The sequence below is a fragment of the Salvelinus alpinus genome, chromosome 15, assembly GCF_045679555.1.
Source record: "Salvelinus alpinus chromosome 15, SLU_Salpinus.1, whole genome shotgun sequence".
Lineage (NCBI taxonomy): Eukaryota > Metazoa > Chordata > Actinopteri > Salmoniformes > Salmonidae > Salvelinus > Salvelinus alpinus.
In genome coordinates, this window is record NC_092100.1 from 22,431,863 (window position 1) to 22,443,953 (window position 12,091).

Genomic DNA, 12,091 nt, shown 5'->3' on the forward strand with positions numbered 1-12,091 from the left:
GGAGAGATAGCCATCTGTAATAGTGCCTGATAGGAAACAGAAAGCAAAGAGGGCGAATGAGAAACAGAAAGCCAGCTGGCCATCAGTGAATTTGATGAGCTGGGTGAAAAAAAAGAGACAGAATGGCATAATGATCAGGTTCCTGGTTCCAGCCCTCCACCCCCACTCCACTCCTCCATCCCCCCAGCCCTCTACATTACCTCTGTTTCCAGTCAACCACAATGGCTTTGAAGGTTCTAAGGCAACAGACGCAAAGCAATCCACTTAAAAACTGAGTCTATTCGCTCGCCTTGCTGTATCACAGCACCTGCTGCTATTGCAAATGCGTCCCTCTCTCATACACACTCTCTCCATTCTCTGGGCGATCAAAGATGGTGCAACACCACTGCACAAGGCCTATGATTCCAACTGATGAATACATTCCGACCGAGTCTCTGTGATAAGAGGGGGAGACAGAGAGAGAACGAGGGCCAGGCTTAACCACACGCTGGCTCTACAACAGGACAGATAAATGAAAGCAGTGTAGATGAATAAAACAACATTTAGAGTAGATTGAAACCCCATTCGTTATTTTTCCACAGCGCTGAGATGTGGTAGCCGGTAGGGTTTGTGTGTATTCTTTGCACACAGGGAGATGGGCTATCTGGGCTATCTGTTTTATCTAACAAGATATTCATGGCCTCCACCGCCTCCCAGACACTAGCCCAGTCAGTCACGATCACCATGCTGCAGGAGCACTTGAAGCACAAAGGTGGCCAGCCGATGAAAAACAATGATTGTCACGACATAATACACACACTACAGTATATTTTCACCGGACACACGCTCAAGAGCTCTTTCGCTCTTACTGTCTCCCACATACAGGAACACACACACACACACATTTTTTTTTTTAAATGCACACGCACAATAGGACAAAGAAAATATCAGCAAATCCATCTCCCCCATTTCTCAAACACACCTTGACACCCCTCCTCCTCTATGTGCCTGTCTGAATCACAAAGAGATTACACAGGTGCAGAGGCACTCCACCAGCTTATTCATGCGTTCTCAGGCTAGGATTTATAGGGAACAGAAACAAATAGTCCCTCTTTTCACTATTGTCTTTCAATCAGTCAATATACAATTAGATTTATACATTCAGCTCCGAATTAATAGCCTTCATTTACGAGGAGAAATTACAATTTTAAAGGCCAGACTCCTGCCTGCATATAAAAAACGTTGATTTGAAGTAGGAAGACGGCAGGCTGGTTTTATAGATGGGCTGATGCTCTCATATTGACATGGTGACTCAGTCATTTTTCAATTCCATCCACTCCCGAATCCTCAATACAATTAAAGAACAATGATTTCCAGTAGTGTCTGACTGGCTGATTAACTACCATCTTGATAAGGTGAGTATTGGGCAGGGGTCTGGAAAAATAAACATATTGACCAATTGCATTGAGCAGTATCGTACACACACACAGGCACAAACAGACACATACACATGTGCACACACACACGCACGAGCACATCACACACACACACACATTTTCAGATGTACTTCTAATACCTTATCTAGAAAAGAACAGTAAAATATGACTATAACATGAATGGACCATATAGTTAATAGAGCTGTGACAAGACAAGGCCTTATCAGACAGAGCAACCTGCGATAGCAACGCTCCACCACTAACACACAGAACACTCCTCTACCTCCTGGTGACCTTTCCCCTCCTCCTCCTTATCACCCACCCTCCTTCTGCCCATCTCCTTATCTTTGAGTCACGCCTGTCCTTCCAAACATCCTCCCTCTGTGGTTCAGAACAACCTGTACACAACATGCCGCAACACCTTAAAACGAATGGCGTGACTCAGCAAGGCCATCTATACCTCCCTCCAGCCCTGCATTCCCCCTGCCTGGCCCGGCCCTGCATTCCCCCTGCCTGGCCCGGCCCTGCATTCCCCCTGCCTGGCCCGGCCCGGCATTCCCCCTGCCTGGCCCGGCCCTGCATTCCCCCTGCCTGGCCCAGCCCTGCATTCCCCCTGCCTGGCCCGGCCCTGCATTCCCCCTGCCTGGCCCGGCCCGGCATTCCCCCTGCCTGGCCCGGCCCTGCATTCCCCCTGCCTGGCACGGCCCTGCATTCCCCCTGCCTGGCCCGGCCCGGCATTCCCCCTGCCTGGCCCGGCATGCTCCCTGCCTGGCCCGGCCCTGCAATCCCCCTGCCTGGCCCGGCCCTGCATTCCCCCTGCCTGGCCCGGCCCGGCATGCTCCCTGCCTGGCCCGGCCCTGCATTACCCCTGCCTGGCCCGGCCCTGCATTCCCCCTGCCTGTCCCGGCCCTGCATTACCCCTGCCTGGCCCGGCCCGGCATGCTCCCTGGGGGAGTGCAGTGACTGGAAATGACAAGATGGGTGACCCAGAGGTTACTCATATATTGTTAGATCCCACTATTTGCATCTGTCCGTTTTCAGACACAATAACAATGCTGGGTCTTATTCAGAGACCAGCGTTGGCTGGTGGAGGAGGGTGTTGGGAGGAGGAAGTGAGAAAACGTAGAACAGAAATGTAAGAATGTACTCCTCAGGGACCTGGTCAAGACATCGCCTCCCCAAAGACAATATATGTACTTCCTCCAGGACAACATGGCAATCTTCTCCTCCCTCCTATCCTTCCAGCTGGGCTATACATTGATTTTGAAATGGCCTCGTAGCACTGTTTCACTCAATTGGCTCCAGCCTATGTGGAAAACAGTCATCGGGGAGACCTAAACCTAAAGCTTGACTCTCGGCCATTGTTTTGTATTGGAGGGTCGGTCAGCTAGGCAGGTTTTGTGGATTTGACTGGGGTTTATGCTTCAAAAGTGGAACAAAAGGGTGAGGTGGGGGAAGGGCAGTGTGTGGGGGATGGTTAGGTTAGGGGGCTTGGTTTCATACAAGCATCAATGAGCAAACACTCACTACAACATACAAAGGACTGGACAATCCTTATTTTCCAAACTAAAACAACATCAAGCAATAGCAGCTAATGAAGCTGACTATAACCAGCCATGGTAAACATTACTCTTCATCGACCTACCATATTTCTCATACACAGACATTACATCACTATACTCTGTCTGAGTTCAAGCTCGAAGGGGCATTTTCTCATTCTTTCATCAACAGAAGAAAGCCTCTTAAATACAGTTTGCTCCACAGAGACACAATCCCAGGCTCAGCTCAGCCTAAGTCTATCTCGGGCAGACAGAGGGAGAAAACCAGCCCAGTCTTGATGGACTGTCAGGAGGTGGTGGCTTAATGGAGATTAGATGTCAGGAGAAAATTTGCCTGGGATGTCAAGCAGAGGAATTAAGGGAGCCAATGCCCTTGACAGAGTCCAGCCTATTCTACCACAGTCAAAATACAGCAGGACATACAGTCGACTGCAGGCAGCAGGCAGGCACTGGGCAGAGAACAAGACTTGCAAACCACAGCACATTCAAATGATAGGGCCATGGATGAGTTCTGATAATTGGCCTTCCTTTCCATAAAACACTTTCTATCCTACTCCACGAAGTCTGAAATAGATCTCTCCCGGGAAGCCACCCGACTGGGCAGGGTGCTGAGTACTCCTCCAGAAGCAGACTAGAACTGTTATAAGCTGGGCTTCTATGAACACACTGGACTTCCTGGCACATTACCTGATCTCCAACCCCGACCAGACCACACATATTTGGGGGGAGGGAAGAGGGTGAGGGAGGGAGGGAGAAGCTTAAGCTACCAATTTTCCGAATGTTACCAACCAGCCACTAGCCTGGCTATTTTGGAATACGGGGGGGTATCTGTTAACCTATCAGACACTTCTAAGAGCTCAGTGCATTGATTGATTTTTGATAGCCCCCAAGTTGGAGGAGGAAGCGAATGGGAAAGCTTGTGTTCCTATTTTTTTTATCTTACCCGGTATCTGTAATCTCTCCCCAATCTATATCGTCCCTTTCCGCGTCATGAATTATAAAGCAGGAATCAATTCTCCCTGATAGAAACACATCAGATCAGTTTTATACTGGCATTCTTATTTGACTGGGCTTTCATTCTTGTCTGTGCATATGAGCCCATTGAATGACTCACCAGGCAATAGTTCCACCAGCTCACATTCTTACAGTAAAGTCTTGGAGACAAGAGGTGCGCTTGATGAAGAAGAAAGTCATACCAAAGTGACTCAAAATGACTATCTATAGGTCTTAACTGCTGTATATGCCCCCCCCCCCCTCCTCCTCCCCCCTCGAGAGGAGGAGAGGCGAGGCCGATAGGCCTTGAATACAGAGCTGAGGCAAGTCAGGGTAGAGACTGTTGAGGGTAGAGGCACTGTTGAATTATGGGAAAGCCTTGACTAGTGGAAACAGAAGTCAGTGTGGGCCGCCCAGCAAAGGCGTACCGCATGATGAGAAAGGCGTGCTTCCAGCACACCCAACTCCCACCCACCCACCCACACAAACACACTCACTCATCTGTCGTCACCGCTGTGCTGTGAGCAGGCAGGCTAGACGCTGAGCTCACACACACACTAACGCCAGGATTTCCAGTGAAAAATATCAGCGGGAGAGAAGCCACACTGAGGTTTTGACTTGCTACTATGTGTTTTACCAGTACGTGTTTTCTGTCCTCAAACTTCATTATCTTGACGTTAGTAGGAAGTAAAACTTGCTACTTCAATAACACATTCACACAACCACCAAATATAGGTGTGCTACTGGTCCATTTTATGACAAGGTCTTATCTAACATTAGTAACATATTTTTACTGCAACTATGTGCATCACAGACTTAACAACACACCTGGAGTAAGTCAGCTGCTGAGACAGTACGTCATCGCTGTTGTCAGTGCCATCGACTCTCTCACCCGCTGTGAGGTTGAGGAGGTGAGATCAGACCTGATCCCTTTACTTTCACTACTTATCATATCAGTGACTCACACCAAACCACTGACTCATATTCTTACTGTATTTCAACAGTTCCACAAAGGTACATCAAGTTCACGGGCACTATGTACTCAACGCCCATCTGTCAATTTAATTTCTGTTTATGAGTTGAGTCTATCTGTGTTGGCTTCGTGGAGGCAGCTCTCTATGGTGAGGGGAGAGCCAGCCAGGGCATTGCAAGGATGGGGGTTTGACTCAACTCTCAATCAGTTGGGTGGGGTTTGCCTGGGCTTGCCTCCACACACACACACACACACACACACACACACACACACACACACACACACACACACACACACACACACACACACACACACACACACACACACACACACACACACACACACACACACACACACACACACACACACAGCGTAGAAGTTGCCAGGAGACCAGAGGGTGTTGGTTTTAATATCCACAGTGGCCAGCTTGCTTGTTTAAGAGGCTAACATTAAACATGGAAAGAGCCTTGTGTTCATCAGCAGCCTCACTCTTATCTTAGCTCTTCTCTAAACTATTTTTGACTGCTCCAGCTTGACATGCAAACAGATCTCATTCACTTTAAAACATAATTCTCCAAGTTTTTCCAGGGGCAACCTGTTAAAGTTTCACATTAAACCAGGAGGATTTCAAATCAATTATGTAATAATTGTATGATTTCTAAAGCAGGTATACTAAATGATCTATTCATGAAGGCCACTTAAATAAAATTACTTGAAAGAGTTCTTACCTGAGTTTCTGTTAAACTCTCCAAAGCTTGCATCACTGACTGTTCTGGTCTTGATGCTTGAGACTTCAAAGAAAGGACAAGGAGAAAAACATGATTTACTTGTAAGCCTAGCCTAGTAGACAAAGGAGAAAGGCTTGTGCATTCAAAGATATGAAGGAGATGAGATCAACACAGACTTAATTACCTACATTAACCTGCCTGATATTAATAACACTTTTATTATCTTGAGGCCAAAAAACCCACCTGGGTTTATAGCACAACACACACGGTTGAGGTGTCTGATTATCCTTACCATTAAGCCTGCTTCAACTGTAGGTACAAGTGTTAACTTGCTCCCATCAGAGATCCCGAGGTCCTGGAGTTTTCCTGAACTCAGACGCCTGAGGGGGAGAAAAAAACACCATATTAGTTTACAGCCAAACTGACATTTTAACTGACTAACTCCTGCATTTAGGAACACTTCCGCCTATTTACTGGATAGCCATTTCATTTGTCACTCTGAGTGGTCCTTTTCAGGACCTCATCAAGTCAAAAAAAAATAAGTGGAAAAAAGTTAATGTCATGTTCAGGTTGATGAATAATAATGTAATCACATAGACCACTAGCATTGTATCTTTAACGTCACTCTTCTTAACCGTGACAGTAGGCTAGTGGAAGAGTTGCTTTGTGAAAAGCCTATCCTACTGTATTGTACAGTGTGAACTAAATGTCACCTCCAGCTGAACAAAGGGAGTTAGCAGCGCCTAAATTCAGCTATTTGGAGAGATGATTAAAAAAGGTACTCGGTTTTAGGGGATGATTTGATTTGGAGGCGATTATTCTAGGGGGTTGTAGGATGGTTGTTATTTAAAAGAAAAACAATGCGACAGGGCGATTTGCATCAAGTGACAAAGACCTCCCTTATCATACCACAGCTCTTACATTGTCATTTAACGCACGAAAATCCGACCAATTGAAAACCGACTAAAACAGTTTCAGTTTGCTTTAAATAAAAAATGTGCAACACACGATTGTAAAGCGTTGTTAAACTATCGTCATATACTCAAGAGCTCCCCTTTTCAAAATGGCAATTATGTTCTCTCCATTCATTTGGGATTGTCTCCAGAGGGTTTCCTCGTAATAAAACGTGAGCAGAAATCAGTGAATATGCGTTCGCTGGTATGCAAGGTGATTGTAGAAAGTTGTGTGTAACAAAGGGAGAAAAAGGGAGAAATTAGAGGGATGCCTTGCGTTCGTCTTCACCTAACCTTCACATACCACTAACCATGGAATACAATGGCGCACCCCACTTGCGTATCGATAGCATCAATTAGATTCTAAACCCAAAGCATCAGCATAATTGTGTATTTATTTAAGATCAAATGCAATGGTCAGACGGTAACTATATAAATTAAGTAAACATGAACCATTGCTCGTATGCATTTCATTCAGCAAATGCATAAATCTTAGCTGTTAATAATTTGTCAAATATATTTAATCAGTAATGGTATTTATAATGAACGCTGAAGGAATCAATACAAGTATGCACCACAAGTTCCTCATCAATAGGCTACGGCTCCAAACCGTGACTGACCAGTTTGCGTTTCCATGCCTAATTCCAATACTGGTAACACTGGTCAATATCGTCTTCCCTTGAATATAATGCTGATACCCAACCTATGCTATTCTTGATCTCCACAATGTTCTACCGTTTAAATAAATGCAAAATATTCCTGTAGACATCAGAGATTTGAACATCGCAAATACCATATAATGTATACATATGTTATACCGTATGACAGTGGGATATACTGACGTTTATAGATGTAGTCTACTCACGTTTCTTTATGTAGAAGGGCGAGTCTTTCTTTTGGTACTTTGAGTCTCTGAGAAAGTCTTCTCTTCAGTCCTTCCACAGTCTCCTCCAGGGGAAGAGCGAGCTCGAAGCGTGTGCCGGTTGTGGAATGGATATACAAATTCATGGAGGGTTCACTCGGGACGGCCTCGCAAGACGGAGCCCCGCGGCTGGTGCAGCTCCGGGCGCTAGGATGTTGGTCCATTCGATAGCCTGTTGTCAGGGGGGAGACAATGCGAGTTGAACGGGGTTGGAGAGAAAGAGCCGACCCTTTACGCAGTGTCCCTTGTTTTCAGAGAGAGAAACTGCTTGCATTCAAAAGAGAGAAAGAGGCTCTCTCTCTCCTGGTGCCTTTCTCTGTGTGCCGAGAGGTTGAATAAACCCGAGTCCTCACTCTTCTGATACGACCATGAGAATATTCCCAGAACTAGTCTTATAGAGAAAGGCTTTATTGCGCTTTTCTTGTGTATGCAACTTGCTCAAGAGAGGTTCCAACGACTACTCCAAATGTTCCAGGTTTTTAAACGCTTCAGAGGTGAATGAATGCCAAGCAGCAATACAAGTATTTGTTTCACAGGGAATATGCCACGGACCATCAACTACGCAAATAACTATTGCCTTTCTAAGAGAACATGCGCAACACAGGCTATAGCTTTCTGTCCTTATTATTGTTTTAAATGCATGGGACTGAAAGCTGCCTTGAAGCCAAATACAAGACCTACAGAATGCAAAAGCGTTGTAAGATTAATATTGTATAGCTAACCACTGGGCACCCATGACCACAGCAGCTCGAATGAAAATCGACAATGAACATTGTCTCAAAGTAGCTCACTTCCACAACGATAAAAAAAAATACACTCACAGTCCGCAGACATTCTACCCAACCACAAGATAAGTTCTCGAAGACGCAGTTGATCTAAGCCAATGGCAAAAGTAGATTTACACCCACGTGGCGAACAGATGCCTCCCATTTTCTCTCCCACACCATTTTGTCACAAATAACCAATCGGCTTGAAGGGGGCCAGGCCTTGGCGTGTCAAGCAATAGGATCGTTCCAGCACTCAGGCAACTTTAGCCATTTTTTTTTTTTACCGTTATTTTACCAGGTAAATTGACTGAGAACACGTTCTCATTTGCAGCAACGACCTGGGGAATAGTTACAGGGGAGAGGGATGAATGAGCCAATTGTAAACTGGGGATTATTAGGTGACCATGATGGTTTGAGGGCCAGATTGGGAATTTAGCCAGGACACCGGGGTTAACACCCCTACTCTTACGATAAGTGCCATGGGATCTTTAATGACCTCAGAGAGTCAGGACACCCGTTTAACGTCCCATCCGAAAGACGGCACCCTACACAGGGCAGTGTCCCCAATCACTGCCCTGGGGCATTGGGATATTTTTTTTTAGACCAGAGGAAAGAGTGCCTCCTACTGGCCCTCCAACACCACTTCCAGCAGCATCTGGTCTCCCATCCAGGGACTGACCAGGACCAACCCTGCTTAGCTTCAGAAGCAAGCCAGCAGTGGTATGCAGGGTGGTATGCTGCTGGCATTCATAATATATTAGTCACAGAAGATAACTCTATATGTGGTGGAATTTCAAATCCAATACCGAAGACTGAATTAATGAAAACATCCTACCTCATATTCTTACATAGATAATTTATGTGGGTAGGCCTTTAAATGTAGGACTATGTTTTATTCTAGGTTATGCAGGCTACAATGGCAACAATGCACGTAGGTTGCACAATGCACTTAAATTGCCACATTGTCCATTTCCTATAACTATGTCACGAAATGTACTATACAATGTTGCGCAACTTCAGGTTACACACGTTGGGTATCATCGTCATTACTAATAGTACAGTGCTGACGTCATCTCCTTCCTTCATCTGGCTGCATCCAAAACCATTAAAGTAAATCGCGCACGGTATGCAAATTACGCATTAGATGGGGTATTCCCTTCAGGAAGTGCGGTTCTTCATCAGCTCTTTGAGATGTTCTCGGGATAGAATGTACACTGGAGATATACAGGGTTCGGTTCCTACGTCATGCAGTTCCTACAATCAGCTTTACAAGAAAAAGTGGCAATATTGGCTACTCACTTCGACAGCACATTCTGTGCGTAATTGCGCATTGCCAACTGCTGTGAAACTATCCGCATGTTTATCCACTGACTTCTCTGAATGCACATACTATTTCTTCTGCAACATAAACTCACATACCCTACTTGGGCAACTGCTATACCTGTCAACCCCTAAATGTCACAGACATCAGGTTACTTAAAATAACTGTATTCTCCAACCAGTTTTAAGCCGATCCTGAAAAAGCTTACTTTGACCGAATCATGGGCTACATAGCTTTAAGAGAAACGTTTAAAACGGGCCGCTTTGACTACTGTAAATATCGTAGCCTACATAGTAAAGTGTGAAATATGTATTCCACGTAGAGCAAATGTTGACAGAGTTTATGATAGGAGCTTGATAAAAACAAGATACTCGCTCGCCATCCAGTGGTCAATGGAGGCACTTGGGGAGCCTTAACTTGTCTATTTGTTGTTGAAGGTGTTTATAACACATTTCGAATGAAAAATAGGCTAGCCTACCGGCAATTTCCCTCTGAGTACAGCTGCAGCTGACTGTAAGGTCGGCCTGGATAATGATATAATATCACAGACTCTGCACTTGGCATCTACATAGAAGGTAGGCTAGGCTGTGTTGTCGGCTTATAATTGCATAACATATGGATGCGTGCTGTCATCAGCTATCCTATAGGTCAATAAAAAACACCACATTCACTGTCTGCAGATAACACCAATTCCATTGACAATATCAATTTCATTATTAAGTCAATTGGCTACATGTAGATGCATAATTTAGAAACTCTTAGAAGTTGGCACAACTCCATTTGAATGCAATGCATGTAACCAAAACAAACGGTGAGACAATGTATCAATGTCAGCTATCAAATAGGTGCCCCAGGTGGCCTTTTATAAACATAACAAAGATAAGAGTTACATGTCCAAATCTAACCCACTCAAATTTCTAACCTTTATTCAAAGGTAGGCTATTAAAACTTTAGAATCATCAATGTACATAGACTACTCTTAGGTTTGACATGAGTCCAACGTTTGAATGTAACTTACCAATTATTGTGGCGAGAACTTTAAAGCTTTGCGATAAAGCTTGGGTTTTTCCAACACGTTTCCCCAGCTTTTGCATGTAAATCTTCCCAAGCTATGAGAAAGACTGAAGTAGGCTATATCCAGATATGTCAGTAGGCTATCCACTGTGACAGTAAATTCGCAGACAAATGTGTGCGACTCGACTGTAGTAGTAAGGACAGCTCTGTACTCCTCTTGCTCACTGCTTGAGTTCCAGTTGTCCTAAAATGCCTGTATGATGTTTACCCACCAGTGTCTTTCGTATTACAAGTGCAATTCGGGAGGCGAGACACCTTTTAAACGAGCCCTCTCAGTTATGGGTGGAGAGTAGACTACGGTTCTTGCTATGTCAGGATGACCTTTAAAGTAGCCACGGAATTCTTCCTCACATGAGAGTTCGTTTCCAAGATCTACTGCCTAATTCGTTCTCCACCTTTGGAAAGAATGTGCTTGGGCAAAGCTTGAAATCATGCACGGGATTTGTAGTGTCTGTGATTGCGCATCTATTGTAGTCTAAACAAGGGTAAGGACTTTTATCCCGAAGAACAAAAACATAAATCATATTCAACTGAGTTACGACCTTAACAAAAAGTATACGAAGTAGCGATTTCGGGAGGGGGTGTAACCTTCCACTGACGACAGAAAAAATAAAAAATAAAACATCACTAGGCAACCAGTGCAGAACAACACAATGCATGGATACAGCCTACCTGAATATAAATAAAGGTTTATTTGGCAAGGGACCAGTTCTGCAGTTAATGACTTCCAGGTTGCTCCTCAAACAATGGCAATCCTATGCCAGGAATCATATCTTGACAGTTATTACACATTAATACAAGTGATTCATTGTTCATGTGGTAGGCTAAGACCAAGCCTTACCTGAAGTCCACAAGTAGATGTGATACAGTAAATTGCTATGTAGATAGTAATGTTAGATTATAAGTAGTTATATTAATTTGTGTCGTGTGTCAGCATGGTAGCACACTTTACAAAGATTTGATTTGATTAACCCAATGCCCCGTATTTCCTTGAAGACAGGGGACACAGTCTTGTTGAGGCAAGTGAGGCTGAAGTGTTTCAATGATGAACCCACAGGCAGAGACGCTGCAGAGATGCCTCTAAACGAGTCACAGTCCCAAGCATCACAGCATGATGAGTCAGCCTCTCCCAGGACCAGACAGAGGGGGGTGGGGGGTTAGAGAGAAAGAGAGAAGGGATGAGAGAGGGGGGATGAGAGACAAGCACCACACTGCTGGAGAAGTCTGAGAGATGCACTACATTACCAAAAGTATGTGGACACCTGCTCATTAAACATCTCATTCCAGAATCAGGGGCATTAATATGGAGTTGGTCTGCCCTTTGCTGCTATAACAGCCTCCACTCTTCTGGGAAGGCTTTCCACCAGAAGTTGGAACATTACTGCG

General features: G+C 44.9%; 1 protein-coding gene across 1 annotated transcript in view; it reads right to left on the reverse strand.

Annotated features, from left to right (window-relative positions):
- Nucleotides 1–10,942, reverse strand: part of LOC139539735 (midnolin-like) — a 30,179-nt gene extending 19,237 nt beyond the window's left edge. Inside the window, exons 1-4 of the mRNA XM_071342954.1 lie at nt 10,650–10,942; nt 7,487–7,715; nt 5,961–6,048; nt 5,669–5,731 (exon numbers count right to left, since the gene is read on the reverse strand). Of these exons, the coding sequence (XP_071199055.1) occupies nt 5,669–5,731; nt 5,961–6,048; nt 7,487–7,715; nt 10,650–10,725 (456 nt within the window). The 5' untranslated portion in view covers nt 10,726–10,942. The remainder of the gene's footprint in view (nt 1–5,668; nt 5,732–5,960; nt 6,049–7,486; nt 7,716–10,649) is intronic.
- Between the last annotated feature and the right edge of the window lie 1,149 nt (nt 10,943–12,091).